Source organism: Macaca nemestrina, chromosome 11 (assembly GCF_043159975.1).
Source record: "Macaca nemestrina isolate mMacNem1 chromosome 11, mMacNem.hap1, whole genome shotgun sequence".
Classification (NCBI taxonomy): Eukaryota; Metazoa; Chordata; class Mammalia; order Primates; family Cercopithecidae; genus Macaca; species Macaca nemestrina.
In genome coordinates this window covers 129,226,319-129,250,010 of record NC_092135.1, presented here as the reverse complement: position 1 = coordinate 129,250,010, position 23,692 = coordinate 129,226,319, and the positions used below count along the sequence as shown (strand labels likewise).

The 23,692-nt window shown below is 37.9% G+C and overlaps 1 protein-coding gene across 1 annotated transcript in view; it reads right to left on the bottom strand.

The window, feature by feature from the left end:
* LOC105474013 (proteasome 26S subunit, non-ATPase 1) overlaps positions 1-23,692 on the bottom strand; it is a 122,012-nt gene that overhangs the window by 24,709 nt on the left and 73,611 nt on the right. Inside the window, exons 17-18 of the mRNA XM_071073522.1 lie at positions 10,493-10,607; positions 2,759-2,875 (exon numbers count right to left, since the gene is read on the bottom strand). Of these exons, the coding sequence (XP_070929623.1) occupies positions 2,759-2,875; positions 10,493-10,607 (232 nt within the window). The remainder of the gene's footprint in view (positions 1-2,758; positions 2,876-10,492; positions 10,608-23,692) is intronic.

Sequence of the window (23,692 nt, the reverse complement as noted above, 5' to 3'; positions counted from 1 at the left end):
GCAATTATCAGATAAAGGAAAGATGATATAAACTGTAGTCTATGAAATTCTTTATCACTTGCTTAATAACAGAAAACAATGAAATTAACTTTAAGAATTCTTAAGCTGAATAACAACTTCGCTCTAAAGAGTAGTGTTTCCTGAAATAATTTTTGAGTTTCATACTGTAAATTTTGCTTTTTTAGTCAGTGGCATATACATTTACATTTATCTACTCAGTTTATATTAATGGCAGAGGCTACTAGTTGTGACTTCACTTTGACATTTTAATCAGTGTCTAAGATTCTGGTACAACTTGAAGATGGGAGTGTGCCCGTGTATCTGCACCAGGTAAGACTTGGTTCAACAACAGTTCCTGGAATGATTATCCAACTCCCAAAGGACTCTGCCGCTTTTGGAACAGAGATAATAACTGTAAAATCAATGAAATCCTACAGCAGAGGATGGGAAGACAGAACATTTGTCTTGCTGACAATACAAGTAACATGAAAGCAACACGTGGGGTCAAAGTGAATAAATGTCTATGTATTACTGTTAGAGGAGGTGCATTCCATGACCAAAATTTGTTTCTTTAATGACACTACTCAGTGGATAACTCCAAAAGCTCAGTTGAAGATCAAAAGCAAAGATAAAAGATGTAAAAGCTACTCACATGATAGCTGCTATATTTAAAAACAAAAAGAAATGTGGTGTTTGGAAAGATGTTTATGTTCTAGAAGATGTAGTATATTAAGTAATACGTTATAAAAACAGGACGAGAAGTCAGATTCTATCTTTGTAATAATACAATTTTTGAAAGTCCTGAAAATGATTTTGAGACAGAAAGAGAAACATTAAATAAATGAAGCAAAGATGACAGCAACTGTTTAGAACTTGAAATTTATTAAACAAAGCTCAATAAAATTAGAATGAATAATCAATGAGTTCTGGAAATTTTTCTTTTCTCTACCTCCTCAAATCTACTTTGCTGAAAATGAGGGTGGTGTTCTATATTTGCTCGATTAGGCATAAGACCGAATGCCAATGGTTTTTTCTGTTATCAATTTTTCGACTACTTCCCATTATATGAGCAGAATTAATAAATGGATACTAAATCCCTAGCTTTAAGAATTAGAAGATCTGAAAATGTTGTGTAAGTTATACATGTCTATTTAGTATATCAAGCATGCTAATTTAATACATGTATTAAAAATAAGATACATGCATTTTCTGTTTCTTAGTAGAATGAGAAGTTTTGGCTGAAGTGACAAGATACATGAGATATCAAACACTAACAACCTGAGGACTGAGAGATTGTCATGAGAGAATTTTATTTTATTTTTTGAGACAGGGTCTTGCTCTGTCACCCAGGAAGGAGTGCAGTGGCACAACCATGGCTCACTGCAGCCTCAGCCTCCTGGGCTTCAGTAATCCTCCCAACTCAGCTCCCAAATAGCTGGGACTACAGATGCATGCCACCATGCCCAGCTAATTCTTTTTCAATTCTTTGTAGTGATGAGGCCTCCTCCTATGTTGCCCAGGCTAGCCTTGAACTCCTGGGCTCAAGTGATCCTCCCACCTCAGCCTCCCAAAGTACTAGGATTATAGGAATGAACCACCGTGCTTGGCTCATCCGAGAATTTCAAAACAGGTGTTTCAAAACTATTACGGAGTCACCCACAAGGTGGGTGTGGATTGTGGAGGATATGTGAAGGGGATCTCTTTGGGGCAAGCTGGGTTGTGAGTCTTTCCCCCTCACTCCAAGTTTACAGAAAAGGGCTTCAGAGGGTCCACCTGGAGTGCACAATATGATCAGGGGCTGCTGTGCACCGAGGCATTAGCTATTAGCTGAGGTACTAGCACTGACAGCCTATTATATTCCTATCCAGAAGGGCAAAATGTGTAAGAGTATTTCTGTGGAGCAGATGTGGGTGAAGTGGAAAAGAAAGCTGTCTTGGAGCCATTTGGAACTCCACCCAAAAAGATTGCCTAGGAGGGCAATGACATTCCAAAAGAGAATGTGGATGTACTCATTTCTAAACTAAGATTGTATGTATGATACAAAGTGACTGCAGGCTTTTTTAAAAATTACCTTAGAAGGATAGATCAAAAAAGTCATGGACTGCCTAAGTTTGCATCCTGTATTATCAGAGGAAAAAGTTATCCCACTGAATACATTTTTTTTTTTTTTGAGACGGAGTCTCGCTCTGTCGCCCAGTGGCCAGATCTCGGCTCACTGCAAGCTCTGCCTCCCGGATTTACGCCATTCTCCTGCCTCAGCCTCCCGAGTAGCTGGGACTACAGGCGCCCGCCACCTCGCCCGGCTAGTTTTTTTGTATTTTTTAGTAGAGATGGGGTTTCACCGTGTTAGCCAGGATGGTCTCCATATCCTGACCTCGTGATCCGCCTGTCTCGGCCTCCCAAAGTGCTGGGATTACAGGCTTGAGCCACTGTGCCCGGCCTGAATACATTTTAAAAGGATAGTGAAAGGCAAAAAAAGAGTTCATGTTATGATTTTAACACCCCAAGAATTCTCATTTTTCAAGCATGGTTATAAACTTAAATTAACAAAGGGACCATTAAGTCTGTAAAAAATATATTTAAAGAGCATAACATATTTAAAGTTTTCCCATTCTCTTATACTCTAAAATGCTCTCTTTACTTTTACTTTCTGTGACTTCAGTGTTCACCATATTGAAGTAAAAAATGTCCTCAAAAGACGGTAAGTTACTAAAGAAAAGGCCAAACCATCTCTCTTCCAGGGAATTTCTTTGCTCACCTTTGGACAAGTGATTTCAGTCTGCTGGATCATGATGAGAGCTGAAGCTATGAGTGCCCCTTGCCTCACGTAGTTCACGGGGTCGTTTGTCATTGGTTCTAGCAAATTAATGGCTTCCTGAAAGAATTTAAAAAAACAAACACAACTTTTAAATAAAGCTGATAGGGGTGAATTTTCAATTTATAGTCATATGCCATATAACAACATTCTGGGCAATGACACACTGCATATATGATGGTAGTCCCATTATAATGGAGTTGAAAAATTCCTATTGCCTAAGTGACTTATTGATGATACTGGCCCTGTGCAGGCCTAGTATAATGTGAGTGTGTGTCTTAGTTTTTTACAAAAAAGTTTAAAAAATAAAAACAAATAAAACATTTTGAAAACAAAAAAACCTTCCAGAAAATAAAGAAAACATATTTTTGTATAGTGGTACAATTTTTTTTTGTTTTTTTTTTTTGAGATGGAGTTTCACTCTTGTCACCCAGACTGGAGTGCAATGGCGCGATCTTGGCTCACTGCAACCCCTGCATTCTGGGTTTAAGGAATTCTCTTGACTCAGCTTCCAGAGTAGCTGGGATTATAGGTGCATGCCACCACCCCCGGTTAATTTTTGTATTTTTAGTAGAGATGGGTTTCACCACGTTGGTCAGGCTGGTCTCGACCTCCTGACCTCAGGTGATCCACCCACCTTGGCCTCCCAAAGTGCTGGGATTATAGGCGTGAGCCACTGTGCCCACCCAGGTTTGTGTTTTAAACCAAGTGTTATTACAAGAGTCAAAAAATTAAAAATAATTAAAAATTTATAAAAAAAGATAAGCTAGATCAATTATTGGAGAAAAAAATGTATACATTTAGTAGTCAAAGTATACAGTATTAATAAAGTCTATTACAGTGACAATAGTGTCCTAGGCCCTCACATTCACTCAACACTTACTCACTGACTCACCCAGAGCAAGTTCCAGTCCTATAAGTTCCATTCAGGGTTAAGTGCCCTATATAGTTGTATGATTTTTTATCTTTTATACTGTATTTTTACTGTACCTTTTGTATGTTTAGATACAGCAATACCACTGTGTTATAACTGCCTATTCAGTATAGTAACATGATGTACAGGTTTGTATTCTGGAAGCAACAGACCATAACTATCTATGTTTGTGAAAGTATACTCTATGATGTTTGTACAATCGCGAAATCACCATTTCTCAGAACATATCCTTGTTCTTAAATGATGCACGACTATATCTACTATCACTCTAAGTCACTCAATATTTTCATCCAACAGTGTAGTAAGAAGTTAATTAACAACTACGTGAATGGAATAGTTTAGAACTGGTTATGCTTTACTTAAATTTCAATATAACTGAGGGTAAGTAAAAAGGAAGTTTTAGAAACTGAGTGCTCTTGTCTTGAGGTAAGAGGTCATAAAAAATTAAGAGAAATGGGATTAACATTTGATAAGCACCTATTACTTTTCAGACACAGTAGTAGGTATTTTATATATTATCCTATATAACCCTCTTACTCCTAAAACAAACAAAAACCAGCACAAAACAATCTTTATAAACAAATAAACTGAGAGTTAGGAAGGTTAAATAACTTGCCCAAAGTCGAGTAAGTACTGATGGCAAACCCAGGCCAGTCTGAATCCAAAATTTGTATAATTCAACTTCCCATCAGGCTGGGTGGGCATGGTGGCTCATTCCTGTAATCCCAGCACTTTGGGAGGCCAAGGTGGGCAGATTAATTGAGGCCAGGAGTTTGAGACCAGCCTGGCCAACATGGTAAAACCCCTTCTCCACTAAAAATACAAAAATTAGCTGGGCGTGGTGGCGTATGCCTGTAATCCCAGCACTTTGGGAGGCCAAGGAGGGCAGATAATCTGAGGTCAGGAGTTCGTGACTAGCCTGGCCAACATGGTGAAACCCTGTCTCTACTAAAAATACAAAAAAAAAAAAAAAAAAAACCAAAAAATTAGCTGGGCGTGGTGGCAGGTGCCTGTAGTCCCAGCTACTTGGGAGGCTGAGGCTGGAGAATCACTTGAACACAAGAGGCAGAGGTTGCGGTGAGCCAGGATAGCACCACTGCACTCTAGCCTGGGCAACAAGAGTGAAACTCTGTCTCAAAACAAAAAAAAAATATTAGCGTAAGGTTGGTTGCAATGGCTTATGCCTGTAATCCCAACACTCTTGAGAGGCAAGGTGGGAGGATTGCCTGATCCCAAGAGTTGAAGACCAGCCTGGGCAACATAGTTGATCCTGTCTCTAACATAAAAAAGAAAAAATAAAAATAGTAATAAAACAAATATTAGAGTAAAGTAACATCTCAGATGATTTTATAAGACCTAATTTTAAAAATTAAATCAAGACAAAAAAATTTAAACAAAAAACCTCAAATTTTCCAAACAAAAGATTTTACTAGCTAGAATAGCAAAACAAATGAAATCATAGACTAGAATTGATTTCATGGTTGCACTTCCTAAGACCACAGGTGACGAGATTTTCCAAAATATTTATCAGTATTTCCCTAATATCCTATTCTTCAGAATGTCAGTTCTATGAAAAAAGAAGCCCTTTATTAAATAAGTTTGAGAGTTCAGGCATACTGTATATATATCACCTCCTCTTGCAGACACAAAATATATGTATACACTGTATCAAAGGTTCTAGGAATGTACACATCATAACAAAGGTTCTAGGATGCCTTATTATAAACCACTCAACTATTGTTTATACCAGCATTTGTCCAATGTATTTGACCAAACACTCTTTTGCCCCATATAACTTCTATTCTCACTCTGCAGGACCTTTGGGAAGAGCCACTTTAAAACACAACGTTCCTGGCCGGGAACGGTGGCTCACACCTATAATCCCAGCACTCTGGGAGGCCGAGGAGGGCGGATCACGAGGTCAGGAGTTCGAGACCAGCAGGAATACAAAAATCAGCTGGGCGTGGTGGCGGGCACCTGTAATCCCAGCTACTGGGGAGGCTGAGGCAGGAGAACCGCTTGAACCCAGAAGGTGGACGTTCCAGTGAGCTGAGATCGTGCCACTGCACTCCAGCCTGGGCCTGGGCAACTGAGCGAGACTCTGTCTCAAACAAAACAAAACAAAACCCACAACGTTCCTTTAATCTGTCATGAGATTAGAGTTAAAACAAAAAAGTACAAAACAACAAGAAAAACAAACAAAAAACACCACAACATCCCTTACAAGGTCCTTAGGTAGGTATAAATCTGGGAGGAAAAGAGTAATAGGCTTTTAAGATTATCAGATATTTCTTAATTTGGTAGGATGTTTCTCAAGTATCCTTAATTCTAAGACCAAGGAAAAGAATAAACCGAATCCTTTGTTGGAAAGTGACTTTGGATTCCTCTACATGTAAACTTACATATATATATTAAAATGAGAGCTATTAACAGATAATACACACAGCAGATATGGGTATCCTTTCTCCCTACATTACTAAAAAATGTAATGACACTGTGCAGACGGAGTATATTTTTCAAACATATTGTCAATATTCTTTATGAAGTAGTCATGATAAAAATATAACCAAATTTCCAACTTAGAAGGTAAAAGACAGTAACTTGGCCTTTGAGGTATGTAATACAACCCCAATGGTATATTTTAGAATAAACAGATGTTTCAGGTTTTTAAGAAATAAAAAAAACAAAAACAAAGCCCCAATCCACAGTTAGATAGGTACTGATACCTAGATCACATAAATTATCTAGAAATAAAGCAGACTTGTTTAGTATGAGTAATAAAAATTTTTTTCATTGAATTAACTTGTCAGATGCTGTGTTTCAAAGAACATTTGCTCCTAGATATCATATTAAGTTTACAATAATCTGAAAAGAAAAGAGAATCTAATTTACATTTAACTTATGAGGCCTGACATAAATGTCAACTTAAGACTCAAGGGGGGAAATACTTAGTAAAACATACAACTATATTCTTCCTTTGTTTACAGAACAGTTGTGTTGTAGAAAAAAAATAAGGTCAATTTCTATAACTACATTTGATATACCCAATGACATCTCCAGTAAAATTGAAGATACATTCTCATGTAAGAAATTCTCCCCCAAAATAAATTAAAACATTTAAAAAAACTGGCCGGGCACGGTGGCTCATGCCTACAATCCCAGCACTTTGGGAAGCTGAGGCGGGTGGACAACCTGAGGTCAGAAGCTCGAGACCAGCCTGGCCAACACGGTGAGGTGAAATTCTGCTTCTACTAAAAATATAAAAATTAGCCGGGTGTGGTGGCACATGCCTGTAATCCCACCTACTCAGGAAGCTGAGGCAGGAGAATCGTTTGAACCCGGGAGGCGGATGTTGCAGTAAGCCGAGACTGCACCACTGAAGTCCAGCCTGGGTGACAGAGTAAAACTCTATCTCAAAATAAATACATAAATAAATAAACATAAAAATAAAAAACAAAACTCTGTAATGAGAGAGATGATGTCCAACTTGGTCACCATCATATCCTTTAATGATCTTGCCATCCATCATTCACGCAACAAACAAAGGTTTAATTTTAGGTTCCAGCAGTGAACATTATATTCTCAGTGATCTTACATTTTGCCAAAGACAAACAATAAATAGGTGTAAAATATATCAGGTGGTTGTAAGTGCTATGAAGAAAAATAAAGCCCAGGCGACACAGCAAGACCTAGTGTCTCTTAAAAAAAAAAAAAAAATTAGCCTGGCATGGTGCCATGCGTTTGCAGTCCCAGCTAACTGGGAGGCTTGATTAAGCCTGGGAGATTGAGGCTGCAGTGAGCTATAATAGCCCCATTGTACTCCAGCCTGGGTGACAGTGACAGAGTGAGACACTGTCTCAAAAAAGAAAAAGAAAAGCAGGGTAAGCAGACAGAATAGGATGAAATGCTGGAAAGGAGGGATGTCTCTTTATCACACGATTGTTGCTATGTGTAGTGAAAAATAGCTTTTTTTTTTTTTTTTTTTTTTTTGAGACAGTCTCACTCTTGTTGCCCAGGCTGGAGTGCAGTGGCACAATGTCCACTCACTGCAACCTCTGCCTCCTGGGTTCAAGCGATTCTCCTGCCTCAGCCTCCTGAGTAACTGGGATTACAGGCGCCTGCCACCATACTAATTTTTTTTTTTTTTTTTTTGAGACGGAGTCTCGCTCTGTCGCCCAGGCTGGAGTGCAGTGGCCGGATCTCAGCTCACTGCAAGTTCCGCCTTCCGGGTTCACGCCATTCTCCTGCCTCAGCCTCCCAAGTAGCTGGGACTACAGGCGCCCACCACCTCGCCCGGCTAGTTTTTTTTTTTGTATTTTTTAGTAGAGACGGGGTTTCACTGTGTTAGCCAGGATGGTCTTGATCTCCTGACCTCGTGATCCGCCCGTCTCGGCCTCCCAAAGTGCTGGGATTACAGGCGTGAGCCACGGCGTCCAGCCACTAATTTTTTGTATTTTTAGTAGAGACGGGGTCTCACTATGTTAGGCAGGCTGGTCTCGAACTCCTGACTTCAGGTGATCCGCCTGCCTCGGCCTCCCAAAAGTGCTGGGATTACAGGTGTGAGCCACCATGCTCGGCTGGTTAATTTTTGTATTTTTAGTAGAGAAGAGGTTTCACCAAGTTAGCCAGGCTGGTCTCAAACTCCTGATCTCAGGTGATCCACCTGCCTCGGTCTTCCAAAATGCTGGGATTACAGGCGTAAGCCACCATGCCTGGCCTTTTTATTTGAGATAGAGTTTCACCCCTGTCCCCCAGGCGGAAGGGCAAGGGCATCATCTTGGCTCACTGGAACTTCCACCTCCTGGGTTCAAGCAATTCTCCTGCCTTGGCCTCCTGAGTAGCTGGGATTACAGGTGCGTGCCACCACGCCCAGCTAATTTTTGTATTTTTAGTAGAGTTGGGGTTTTGCCATGTTGCCCAGGCTGGTCTTGAATTCCTGACCTCAGGTGATCCAAACGCCTGGGCCTCCCAAAGTGCTGTGATTATAGGCGTGAGCCACTGTGCCTGGCCAAAAATAGCTATTTTTATTCCCAGCCTCAATAACGTTTTATGTGACCAGGAAAACTTATTTGTACACAATACCAATACTCTTTTATTTACTTATTTATTTATTTTTTGAGACGCAGTCTTGCTCTGTCACCCAGGCTGGAGTGCAATGGCAGGATTCTGGCTCACTGCAACCTCTGCCTCCTGGGTTCAAGCAATTCTCCTGTCTCAGCCCCCTGAGTAGCTGGGGTTACAGGCGTGTGCCACCACGCCCGGCTAATTTTTGTATTTTTAGTAGAGACGAGGTTTCACCATGTTGGTCAGGCTAGTCTCAAACTCCTGACCTCGTGATCTGCCCACCTCAGCCTCCCAAAGTGCTGGGATTACAGGTGTGAACCACAGTGCCCGGCCCACACCACCAATACTCTTTATTGGAAAAAAATTCAAGGAAATTAAAATTTTTAGATTCCTGGAATCAGTCCATAAACTTACAACTAACTATGTTTTGTTTTGAGTTTGGACAACAGATGATAAAAAAGTGACTCTTTTCTCTCTGATGGAAAGGCACTGGGAGCATAGCCTTGCTCTCAGTCTTATACATACACACTTTGTTAAAAGGTTCACTTCTGGGAGATGGTCAAGGTTTGTGCATATGTGCTATGAGAGGCAAAGTGTCATGATTATGTCATTACTGTGAATTATGAATACGTGTTATTCATGCAAGAGCACATTTCTTTATGAATCTCATGATCAATTATGTTTTCAAATCATCACCTTGCCCCATTCAACTCTTTTTTTTGGAACTTTTGAGGCCTTAATAAATACCAGGTTACCTATTAAGGTTAGATATGAGAAAACACGTAAATAGCACATCGGTGATTTGTTTAAAACAGAAAAGTTATCAAATCAGCTGATTTTAGTGGCTTCGGATGAGAACCTTGTTTTCCAGAACACTAATTATACAAATTAAACATGTAAAATAATCATATAAAATAACCTGAGTAGTTATTTAACAACAACAACAACAACTATTTTATTTTCTTCATTTTTTCTTTTTTTTAAAGAAATCAATGGGCCAGGCACAGTGGCTCATGCCTGTAATCTCACCACTGTGAGAGGCTGAGGCAGGAGGATCACTTGATCCCAGGAGTCTGAGATCAGCCTGGGCAACATAGTGAAACCCCTTCTCCATGAAAAATAAAAAAATTAGCTGAGTGTGTTGGCAGTGGGCAGTGTTCCTGCCACTGCACTTCAGCCCAAGCAACAGAGCAAGACTCAAAAGAAAAGTAAGAAAAAAAAAAAAAAAAAAAAAGCCTGGTGTGGTGGCTCATGCCTGTAATCCCAGCACTGTGGGAGGCCAAGGCAGGTGGATCACCTGATGTCAGGAGTTTGAGACCAGCCTGGCCAACATGGTGAGCTTGCGCCACTGCACTCCAGCCTGGATGACAAGAGTGAAACTCTGTTTCAAAACAAATAAACAAAAGCAAAACAAAAAACCCAGAAATCAATGATTTCAAAAAGAAATTCAAAAGCATTGTTTCAGTTACAGCTATCCATGTAATGTGATGATTTATTCTTAAGCAGTTTTGGGCAATCCAGCATCACAGAATGAGGGAGTACTGGGAAGCTTTGTACGGCAAGTTCAGTCTTACAGATCATACTGCACTTGTATTTTTACAGCTGTTACATAAATTCTGCGGTGAGGGAAAACAGTCTGGCGCCAAGAAAGAACTGACCCCATTGGTTGTGGGCTTTACCTTGTTTCCTGTACCAGCACAGCAGATCCCCAAGGCCATTGCAGCTCCATAGCGCACATGAGGGTTGTAACTCTCTGACAACAAAGAGACAACACTTGGGCATTGTTCAGGGGTCCTGATAAACAGAAAGCGAAGCCAGTGTTACAGGTAACATTTTAAGTTAAGACAGAAGAGTTTTAACCAAGTCGTTTCTGAAAAAGTTATAGGTAACAATGGGCATTTAAAACATAAATTGCAGAATTAAAAATCTTTCACAGAGCTGGGCGCGGTGGCTCACGCCTGTAACCCTAGCACTTTGGGAGGCTGAGGTGGGTGGATCACAAGGTCAGGAGTTCGAGACCAGCCTGACCAACATGGTGAAACCCCATCTGTAGTAAAAATATGAAAATTAGCCGGGCGTGGTGATGCACACCTGTAATCCCAGCTACTTGGGAGGCTGAGGCAGGAGAATTGCTTGAACCCAAGAGGCGGAGGTTGCAGTGAGCCAAGATCATGCCACTGCACTCCAGCCTGGGTGACAGAGCAAAACTCAGTCTCAAAAAAAAAAAAATCTTTCACAGAGTTCTAATTACTGAATAGAAGAAATCTGATCTTCAATATTGAGAGAATATATGTATAGAAAGGGGACTCCTTTCTCAGTATAAATGAGTACTCAACCATAGGTCTGGATTCTAGTTATTCTCTGGTACCTCCTCCATGGCAAGAACAGCCATGTGGGGGGTAGCACACTGCTTAACATCAATTTTCCTATTTCTTGGTCATTTTGCATTTTGTTCAGAAGACAAAAGTCATTTATAGAAACTCCTGGACATTTCCTAAGTTACATGAAAGATTTAAATCCCCCAGTATTACTTTAGTTGAATAATAAACTGATAAATAAGCCTTGATAATGAAGAAATTCTGACTTTTGCATTGTTGCCTTAGCAATTATTTTTGTATTGATAAGAAGAGAAATTATTTTTCATTCTCTCCATATTTGCAACAAGATAAAAAATAGGACAAACTTGACTAATGGTATACCCGACCCAATCTTTTAAAAGATGATACTGGCTGGCACAGTGGCTTTCCATGAGGAGCAGCAGGACTGGGGTAATAACTAGAAGAGAATGTAAAGAGAGCTTCTGGAAGGCTGGCAATGTTATGATCTTGAATTGGGTACTGGTTACACAGGTGTATGCAGCTGTGAAAATTCATCAAGCTGTAGGCTAATTATTTTGTGCGTGTTTTTGAATGTATATTAAACTTTAATAAAAAGATATTTTTGCAGCCATGAAGAATGAAATCATGTTTTTTGCAGCAACATGGATGCAGATGGAGGCCATTATCCTAAGTGAATTAAGGCAGGAACAGAAAACCAAATACTGCATGTTCTCACCTATAAGTGAGAGTTAAACACTGGGTATTCACAGACACAAAGAAGGCAACAACAAACACTGGGAACTGGAGGGAGGAGGGAAGGGTGCTGGGTTGAAAAACTATTGGGTACTATGCTTAATATTTGGGTGACGGGATCAATTGTCCCACAAACTTTAGCATCACACTATATACCCATGTAACAAACCTGCACATGTACCCCCAGAATCTAAGATAAAAGTTGAAATTATAAAAAAAAAAAGAAAAAAAAAGAAACTAGGCTCTTTCCTAGCCTTTGAAGCAGCATATACAGCTCTAGATTTTTCACCATCACCAAACATTTACTGAGACAAAACCAACACACATAAGAGTGTGCATTAAAGGTGGGCGTGGTGACTCATGCCTGTAATCCCAACACTTTGGAAGGCCCAGGTGGGCAGATCACTTGAGGTCAGGAGTTTAAGAACAGAGGGTCAACATGTGAAACCTCCTCTCTACTAAAAATACAAAAATTAGCCAGGCATGGTGGTGGGCCCCTGTAATCCCAGCTACCTGGGAGGCTGAGGCAGGAGAATCCCTTGAACCTGGGAGGCAGAGGTTGCAGTGAGACAAGATTGCACCACTGCACTCCAGCCTGGGTGAGAGAGCGAGACTCCATCTCAAGAAAAACAAAACAAAACAAAATATATATAATATATATTAGATATAAAATATGTATTATATATAAAATACATTATAATATATAATACATAAAACATATATGTATCATTTATATATTATAATTATATAATATATAAATATATATAATATATAAATATATATATTATATATATAAATAAATATATTATATATTTATATATTATATAATATATAATACATAATATACATTATAATATATAATTATATATTATATAAATAAAAGTGGCAAAGCAGCATAAACTACCTAAGATATGAATGCTAAGGAGGAAAAAATATCACAGAAAGAGGTAACAGTGGTCAGGAGACAAATTCACAGAGAATGCAGACAAAAGTGAGTTTGAAAGTATTGGAAGAATTGGACAAATGATGAAGAGGAATATAGGCATCAGGGTAAGGAAAGTAAGTCAGCAAAGGTCTAGAGATTGGAATTCACCTGGCTTGTCTAATTTGAACAGTCAATTTTTCTGTAGCACATGTAATAAAAAAATAAAAGTAGAAAGGCAATTAAGAGCAAAATGACACAGTGTCTTGAATGTCAGGTTTAGCAATTTGCATTTTATTTTGCAGATAAATGGAACGATGATTTAGAAAGTTTAAGGAGATACCTGTGAACAAGACAGCTTAAAAGCATGAAGGTGGAAAAACCAGCCAGAGAACTATTTCAGTAATTCAAACCAATAAAAGAAAATTCATATACTATTGGCCCAAGGGCCGAATCTGGCCCGTAGCAGATTTTGTTTGGCCTACATCCTTTACAAAAATTCAAAGTAAGTTGTCAACATTTAAGATGGGAATATTTCACATTAAAACCCAAATTCCCAACTTCTCCAGAAAGGCTGTTTCAAGCCCTTCATAGTTCCTAGGGCCCAGGCACTGAGTTTGGAGGTCTTACCCTACTTTCTTTTAACAATACTAAAGTGAACCGAAATCCTACACTGAATATAATTTATATACAACTGTATAGAAGCTGACTTGCATTTAATTAATTGACATTTTAGGTTTTTCAGATATTTAATTAAAACATTTATTTATTAAAAAGGCATTTAAAAAAAGACTATTGTTATGAATGATAGCAGTTATTACCACAAACCAACTCAAATCTGTAATTCTATATTGGAACTGTCCTCTAGCCTCAAACTCCAGAGAGTGGTGAATTCAAATTTCAAAGGAATAGAACGAAGTTTATGAAAACTGTATCTGTTAAAATGAAATTTTGCAATAAGGGAAGGTTAGATTATTTTTCCCTACAATAGAGTCCATCACTCTTTCTTGAGAATGTTCTTAGTTTGCCTAAACTTCCTTGTATGAATAATTTGGAAATAATACTAATTGTCACTCGTATTATTAGAAACAATATGGGAAAAACAGTATGGTGGTGTGAAAAAAGCAATATACTAGAAAACTAAAGATCTGGGTTCTAGTTCTAGTTTTGCTAAATTTGTTAGTTATATGACATTAGGCAAATCACTTGGGTTTTCTCCTTCATAATTAGAGAGAGATTTTCTTGACTGTTTTATAGGAATAACAAAAACCAGATGAGCAAATAACTGAAAATACAGTAATAACATATATGCTATCAGTTAATATGTACTGAGAAAAATAACAATAAGTTATATAAGAGGGAACCACGAAGTCTAAAACTCATGTTCTAGTTTCTGTTTTGTCTCTAAATAGTTGGGCCAATTTAGACAATGTTCAATTAACCAAACATTCCAGGGTCCTTTCCTCATCTGAATAAGAGGAAGAATGGGACTAGACGTTCTGTAAGTTTGTTCCAACTTTACGATTCTACAGCATTTAAAAATGAACCAATTATTATAGGTTTAAATCAATGGCTATTATTATAGGACAACTTTTCTTCAATGAGTAACATTCCAATGAAATAAAAATAAAATTTAAAGTGATATTACACCAAAGAGGCTACTGAAAAGTTATTCTAAATCTTGTAGTTGAAACTACCATTTAACTTCTATTTTCACTCCTATAAGGCTAAGAACTTAAAGTTCTTTCCATAATTTGATACCCAAATCATCTAACAAGCTCGCTCAAGTGTTCTGCCACCTAAACATAAAGGCTGAGACTATATTTACTATCGCTCATAAATTATTGGCACAGTGCCAGGTACTATAGGTAAAATAATTTTTATTACTTAATAAGAGACAAAGAGAGTTAAACTAAATTTATATTTAGAGACTGAGACAACAAGTATTTTCTACTAAGTTCAAGGCCTAATGGTTAAGCCCTAGGAAATATACCAAGCTCTTTCCTGTTCCACTTTTGCTTTCTCTCTTAAATTTATAATTCAGCTAGATAATCAAAACCAGGGAAAACTGACATACCTGTGAGTATTACTTTCTAAGGCTAATTGAGTCTTGAATGGGCACGATTCTGATAGCAGAGGGATAAATGTTGTTGGAAAGGAATGAACACTGGAATGTGAGAAACAAGTAGGTAGAAAAGCCATACTGATTTTGTGTAGAGGCATAATGAAGGTCACTGGAATTAAAAATCAGGACTACTAGCACAATAACCACTTGGGTGTATGGCAGGAACCACAGCTTTCTGAAGGACCCTCTCTCTGTTTCTTAAGACCTGGTGGCTGGGTCTAGTCAGTCATATTTATTGAGTGCTTATTATACACGACACAGCGGGTGTAGACAGTAACAAGCATTTGGAAAAACTGGGTCTTGGTTTAGGCTCCCTCAGGACTTATTTATGTGACTATCTGCCAATTGTCTGATACAGCGGTTCTAAATCTTTTTTGGATCAGAGTCTCCTTCCTCCTGCCCCTCTAAACACACAGATAAGACATAATTTTGGGAGTCGAACCTTTAAATGTAAAATGAGGGAATGTATCCCAAGGCTTTAAAATCCAGTTTATACAAGTATCATGTAAAGAAAATGAAAAAACAACTTTGTTGCTCTTTAGTATTACTATACTTGTGGTTCATCACAAGATATAATACGCAGCAGTAAGTAAAAACTTTGCTTTAATCCAAGTATGTAATTCAATTTTTAATGAAAAAAAAAGTTGTAATTTTCTGCTTTAAAAAATGAAATGCACACCAAAATAAGCTAACTACATTCTAATTTGTTGTTTGAATAATTTTTTTTGGCTTGTAGCTAACAGTCATCTTGCCAATGTTACTATTTGTACAAGCCTTCCACAGAGCAGGAATTGTGCAAGGGCATATGCATAAGTCACAGCCATATCATTGGACCATAAACTGCACATATGAATTCCTTTCTTTCAACACACTGGCTTTTAAATATTATTTCTTTATGAATATTTTGTGCAACCTCAACATTAATAAAACAAGAAGCTTTCAAGAATATGGTGTCTTTCTTTTTCCCCTCTAATCCATCTTTACTAAAGGAGGAAAAACAGCAATATACATAGATAGGCAGAAACACTATTCTAAATGGGGCTATCACAGAGGGCAATCTTCCCCCAGACTCTAGGGAACTAACTACCTGAAAGTGGTCCCCCAACCCCCAATACCATAAATTACACAATCAAATTTTCCACATTTAGACACATCAAGGGGGTCAGCTTATCCAAAGTGCAATGGACAACCAGTGCCCTGGGAAAAACCACCTTTGTGCCTATGTGCCTATAATGCTAGGTAAGAATTCAGAAGGAATTTTTGAGGCTATAAGCCTTAGGATAGTCCCTTAGTAGAATTATGAATTTATAATTCTCATTAGGTAAGTGCCACAGTGTTAGAGGATTAACTCAATACACAGCGATTAAGAATATATCTGCCCCCATCGCTTGAGTCCAGGATTTCGAGACTAGCCTGGCTAGCATGGTGAAACCCCATCTCTACAGAAACTACAAAAATTAGCCAGGTGTGGTGGTGTGCGTCTGTGGTCTCAGCTACTCAGGAGGCTGAGGTGGGCTTGAGCCCAGGAGGTGGAGGTTGCAGTGAGCTATTATCACGCCACTGCATTCCAGCCGCGGTGACAGAGTGAGACATTGTCTCAAAAAAAAAAAAAAAAAAAGTGCCTGTCTCTCTTTAATTCCCTTGTACTCTCTTAACAACAGATTCCAAATAATCTGAGTAGGAACCTGAAATTCTAAGTGCCTATTGGATATCTTTAACCAAATATACCACAAACACCTCAATCAAAAATTAAAAACCCACAAAGATAGGAATAAAAAAGGGTATCCCTCTCCAGGTTGCTTTTCTCTTCCCACTATGACCATTCATTGACATACCTAGGAAACTCATATCTTCAAATTTCTATTCCCTCACTCTCCACATATAATCTGCTGCCAAGTCAAGAGAATCCCTTAAATCTTATTTCTGTTTCCAATTGCCTTATTTCAGTTCCTGATCACCTCTCACTGGAAATAACACAGTGATTCCTTAAATGATCTCTTGTCTTGACCTTTCTTCCATTTGTTGTGGTAGAGAGAACAGAGACTTAGAATCAGAAAGACCTGGATTCCAATTCTAGTGCTGCCATTTATTAGCAGGGTGACAATCACTAAATTTCTTTGAGCCTTAATTGCCTTATTCATAAAACAATACCTGCTCCTCCTTATGTATGCTGGGGAGAGTTGGTGGAGTAGTAGAGTAAAATACTATATTATCATCACTGAAATCTAGATGCATAACCAGAAATTGGTTTTGGATCAGAACCAGAAATTCGGCTACTAATATTTGATGTCCAAGGGTTTATCAAAATATAAAACAAGCTGAATATTAAACCTAGAAAACTGGTTATATTTAGGGTTCAGACCTCGAGAATTTCATCATCAACTTGTTAGGGAACTAATGGCATGCAGAATACTTATCAACTTGCCCATTGGCTGCAAGGGCAGGATATTCCAGGGAAAACTGACTCACAGGAAAGAGTTTATCCTAAAATCTGTCTTAACATTTCATTTATTTTGTCATTTTTACTTGTTATAAAAGAGTAAATAAAAGATAACATATATACTATTCTTAAACCAATCACAAAACTCAAGGTTTTTTCTTTAGTAGAAGAGTCTTCGGAAAGGGGACAGAAGTTAGACTTAAGTTTTGTTTCCTAAAAGGCACTAACATTTCATGAGGTTTAGAAAAAATTTTGCCTGCGAACATAAATACCAGGAGCCTAATGCAGAACTTTACCTAGCTGATTGCAATAAAGACCGAAATAGACCGTGAAGGCTATAAACTTAAAAGCATATAAAAAACCTGACAGTGTCTCAATCTAACAACAGTTCCAACCCTGACACATTCTTTAGAAAAAACAAGTGTTAAGACAAGGAATGACAAATTCTTTATTAAATAGTTTAGACATTCAATCTTTTCAAGAGTACGGTAAAACCATAATATTCTTATATGTTTACTTCAATGTTTCAGCAGGCAACTCTAAAAGGACAAAAAACCTTTCTAAGCAATGACTGGAATGCAAACATTCACTGAAAGCAAAACTCCTGCACATTAATCTTTATATACACACACAGAGAGATATATGACATAAACTTTTAAAGGAACAGTTAATAAATGATAAAATTGTATCACCATTTTGTAACATATAATGAACTAATAGATTGCAGCATGATTATCAATGACTGCTAACATCATGAAAATGGAAATAACTGTGCATACCGCCAGCCCCACCCCCCTAAAAATTTTTGAATGTGATCAAGCTTCTGGATTCAACTACCAATTTACAGGAAATATGAAGGACCAAACACCACATTAAACTACACATAAAGATGCAATCAGCAAAATTCATACCACAGGAAACAAAACAGAAATAACAAAATTTAGTGATTGTCACCCTGCTAATAAATGGCAGCACTAGAATTGGAATCCAGGTCTTTCTAAGTCTCTGTTCTCTCTACCACAACAAATGGAAGAAAGGTCAAGACAAGAGATCATTTAAGGAATCACTGTATTATTTCCAGTGAGAGGTGATCAGGAACTGAAACAAGGCAATTGGAAACAAACAAATTTGTTGTTTCTTCAACAAATAAACTGCAAGGAGAAAGAAAAGAAAGGAAAAGAGGGCAAGGCAAGAGATGAAGAGAGAACCTACAGGTTAAAAGAAAATACATTAAATCATTAGTAACAGTCCATTAGACTTTCTTTCATTTATATTCAGTAATTCTGACACTCCCTAAATCTTTCTTCTGTATAAACATTTGCCTCTTAGATAACAACACAAAACAATTCCTCCAGTTTGTTGTAATACCTTGGATCAGCATTTATAACAAAGTATTTAAATGACTAATCCTTAATCAGCAATAAATCTTATTTCTATGTCTCCATAAACATATTTAGAAAAACTGGCCAAGCACAGTGGCTCATGCCTGTATTCTGGGAGATCGAGGCAGGAGGATTGAATGCATGAACCCTGGAGTTCAAGACCAGCCTGGGCATCCCTGTGAAACCCCATCTCTATAAAAAATACAGAAATTAGCTGGGGATGGAGGTGCATACCTGTAGTCCCAACTACTTGGGAGCATCACTTGAGCCCAGGAGGTCAAGGCTACAGTTGAGCCGAGATCACACCACTGCACTACAGCCTGGGCAACAGAGTGATGCCTTGTCTCAAAAAACAAAACAAAACAACATATTTAGAAAAATAAATGTTGAGAAATGGTCAAATCACAGGAAAAACAGTGGACTTTATTTTAGGGGAGGGCAGTGGAGAGGGAAAAATCAATACTTGGTAGACCATTTTACTAGCACAGAATGTGTTACCTATAACTTAGCTCTTTCACATGTTTTGATATGTTATTTAAAAATATATATACTTAGACAATTATAAATTTGCCAGCTGTATGTGTACTCAATGACAGAGCCACATGTTGTGGGAATCCAAGCAACTTTTCTTGTTATCCTTTATTTTATTCTTTGGCTAGTTTATACAACTTGTAATAATAAAAAAAACAACAGTGCCATTGGCTGGGCGCGGTAGCTCATGCCTGTAATCCCAGCACTTTGGGAGGCCGAGATGAGTGGATCACCTGAGGTCAGGAGTTTGAGACCAGCCTGGCCAACATGGTGAAGCCTGTCTCTACTAAAAATATAAAAATTAGCCGGGTGTGGTGGTGGGTGCCTGTAATCCCAGCTACTTAGGAGGCTGAGGCAGGAGAATTGTTTAAACCCGGGAGACAGAGGTTGCAGTGAGCTGACACAGTGCCACTGAACTCCAGCCTGGGTGATAGAGTGAGACTCTGTCTCAAAAACAAACAGTGCCATTACAGGTAAAAAACAAAAAAGTAGGGGGAAGATATTACGCTTTTTTGAATTTTGTGGCATAAAACATTTTCAGGGAAAAAGCTGAGAAAGAAAACAATTTTCTTTCCCAAACATACTTTTGTTTTTTGTACCTCCATATTCCAAGATACTGCTATTTGTAGCTTTTAACTCTACCAGTTTAGTATATAGTGAATACATATAACGTACCATAAGGAAAAGCAAAAAACAAAACCACACAGACTGTGCCACAAACGTTACAAATTTACTGAAAGAGAATGTATTTGTTGTCATCTTCCTGGACTTCAGAAAACTAAAAGTTAGTATAGTTTTAGGCAAGCTTTTGGTACATTTCCAAAAAGACTAATTCTTTTCAGGTGCTGCTAAAATGGGAGAGGGAGAGAATTTTAAAGATGTAAGAAGAAGAGTCACAAGCTTTATACAAAGAAATTGCTGTGTCACCATAACACATAGAGCTCTTAAAAATCTCAGATTGCATTCCTGCACCCAGAGAAATCTGTAATATTCAAAGCTGCAGCATTATTAGCACACTTGTTTCCATTTCTCATCAGCAAACAAAGAAAAGTCTTGCAGTATGAGTGAGCTGCCATCAACTTATTGCTATTTATTGAGAACTTTATTGGCATTTGATTTTTATAATAATGTACATAAATGTACTCTGATTCTCAGAAAGTTTAAATCACTTCTGATATTTAAACAAGTATTCTAATGATAAAAGTCTATTTCTAATAGCTGATTACTGTGATTACTGAGGACATGCAGAGTTGAGCAAATCTACTCCAAAAGATATTTGGGTTATGATTATCAACTATAATTCCAGGTATAGCAGTCTTTTGATGAAAGGACATCACCATTTCATGACATCAGGTTGTACTCTAGAGTTTCAATGACAAAAAAATCGTATTCTTTTATTCTGGCAATAACAACCTGGCAAAAGTTGTCTAGATCAACTTTTATACAGGAATCCAGTAAAAAACTTAACCAGGGGAGGGCTTAAAGAAGAAGGTGCTATTTTGTGGTAAGAGAACACTGTGGCATTTTAAACTGTCTGCCTACCACACCCCCACTCCTAGACTAGCCGTTGACAGTAGAGATGGCAGCCTATCACACTCTTGGTATAGGCTGCTAATGCCAGAGGAAGCAACACAGACTTCCTATACATATGAGTTGGGATCAAGAACCTAAGTAGAAGTCAATTGTGGAAAAGAATGATAACATGATCTCAAAGAAGGATAGGATGGATGAAAAGAAAGACATTTTGAGAAGACAGTGAAAGGTGAGGGAGCTTGTTTCTGATTTGTCAAAGTCTTTCATTAAAATAACAGGCATTCAGGAGAGAATGAAGGAGTCTAACGAGAACAGATTAAGTTTGAAACAGCTATTCTTACAGTTTCAGCTCTTTCACTGATCTTGTCAAAGAGTATGAACATGAGAGGAATGAATAAAAAGAAAGCTGAGAAATATTTGAGCTCCACTGTAGGTCCTGTTGAAGTAAGCTAGTCTTAGCTCTACCATGTCTGTACTATAGTTACCAACATACTTGTTTGCATCCTCCATAAAATTATAAATTACATGAGGATAGAAAATGTTTATCTTATTCATTAATACATCTCCATGAGCATATGGCACTTAGTAAATACTTCACAAATGAATACATAGCAGATACAATCCCTGTCACGTTAAACATTCTTTAATGGTTACTGCTTAATAGGTATTATGACTGAGAGGTAAAAAAATGGGGGATCTTGGCTGATATTTAAGCTGTCTTCCTAGACCTATAAAGGATATTAGACTGCCCTTTTCGGTCAAAGACAGAATCTGCTCAATAAATTAAAAAGGCATCAGGGAGAAAATTCAATTGTCTTAGAAAAAATCGAGCCGATTAGGTTTTTTTGGTTATTGCTAGATTAGAGGCTGAGTCTGAGCTTGAAGTTATTTTAGTAAGAGTTACTTTATCTGAAGTTTTTGGGAAAGGAAATACTCTAAAACGAAATTTCCAGATATTAAAAACTTCACTCTACCATTAAGACTCATACTTTCATGTTATTATTTGGATAGAAATCTTTAAAAAATTCATTTCACCATTTATTGGCACCCAAAACACAGCTGAGTGAATGTGATCTAGCCTTTCTTAAGTACACAGAGGTCATCACTATGCTATCCATCACTACGCCACATAAAATGTTGTCAAAGGGCGTGGGGTACAGTGGCTCATGCCCGTAATCTTAGCACTTTGGGAGGCTGAGGCAGGTGATCACTTGAGGTCAGGAGTTCGAGACCAGCCTGGCCAACATGGCGAAATCCCATCTCTGCTTAAAATACAAAAATTAGCCAGGCCTGGTGGCAGGTGCCTGTAATCCGTTACTTGGGAGGCTGAGGCAGGAGAATTGCTTGAACCTGGGAGGCAGAGGTTGCAGTGAGCTGAATTGCGCCACTGCACTCCAGCCTGAGCAATAGAGCAAGACTCTGTCTAAAAAAAAAAAAAAAAAAAAAAAAAAAAAAAAAAAAAAGCTACAAGCATCTACTTTGAGTAGACCTACATGTTTATACATTTAAATTATTGTTTGTTTTTTTTTGGGGGGGGGTGGTTGTTGTTGTTTCAGTTGACCCTATTTGCTATTATCAAAGCGCTTGTCCACCTTTTAACTTGTTACTCACATCTGGAGTAGGCAGGGAAACATGTTTATTAAAATTGTCTCAAGCGAATTTATCACTCAACATTCTTTTGTACTATCTAGATTTACCACCATGTACAAATGTTATTTTCATTAAAGAAGGGGGAGAGGCAGTTTTGTGTGTGTGTATACGTCTGTGCGCGTGTGTGTGCGGAGAGTGAAAAGATGGAGTGGGGACTTAGAGGCTACTTTCTACTTAAAGTACTTACGGTTTTAAAGCACAGGTTCAGTTATTTGCTGAGACTCAACTATCCTTTTATATAACTATGTATTTATTATTATTCTGCTTTTTTCTTGATTCTCAGCTACGCTTCCCATAACTTGAGATTGCCAAATAAGTAGCTGTTCTAACTAGTTATGTTCCTTAGGCATTAAACAGACTTAAAAACACAAAATTAAAAAAAATCCAAGTACCAATCTTACTTTTATAAGTTGAGGCAAAAAATGAGTGAATGTGAGTAAAAGGATTAATACCAGCAAATACAATAATGACTGCATTTTTATAATATACTTAATATTTTAAAAATTTTATCTATAAACAAATCAATAAAGGCTTATTTCATACAAGTTTTTTCATTGGATATAATGGTGTTGCTATTTTCAATCTGACATTACTTGTTTTGCAGATCCCTATCTGCCTTCATAAGCACAGATATCAAAGTGTAACTCACAACTAAGCAGTATTTAAAAATATTTTCTTTTCTTTCCTTTTTTTATCTTGGAGACAAGATCTCATTCTGTCACCCCAAGCTGGAGCGCAGTGGTGCAATCTTGGCTCACTGCAACCTTGACCTACCCCAGGTTCATGAAATCCTCCCGCCTCAGGTCTCCCCCGACCCTCAACCCCCAACCCCCAACTCCTCCACCGCCACCCAGTAGCTGGGACTACAGGTGTGCACCACCACACCTGGTTAATTTTTGTGTTTTTTTTTTTTTTTTTTTGTAGAGATGGGGTTTTGCCATGTTGCCCAAGCTGGTCTCTAACTCCTAGACTCAAGCAATCCACCTGTCTTGGTCTCCCAAAGAGCTGGGATTACAGGCACGAGCCACCGTGCCTTGCCTTAAAATATTTTCATATTCCTGAATAGAAATTCTGGTACATTAACAAACATCTGATTTCCATTGAGTATTATTTCATCTAGAATTCTTCACAAGTATTTTTTCTAATATAGTAAATTTTGAGTTTTTAAAAAAGCAGCAAATACTGAATAAAATCTGAAGTGCTCAGCAGAGCTAAAATGAACTAA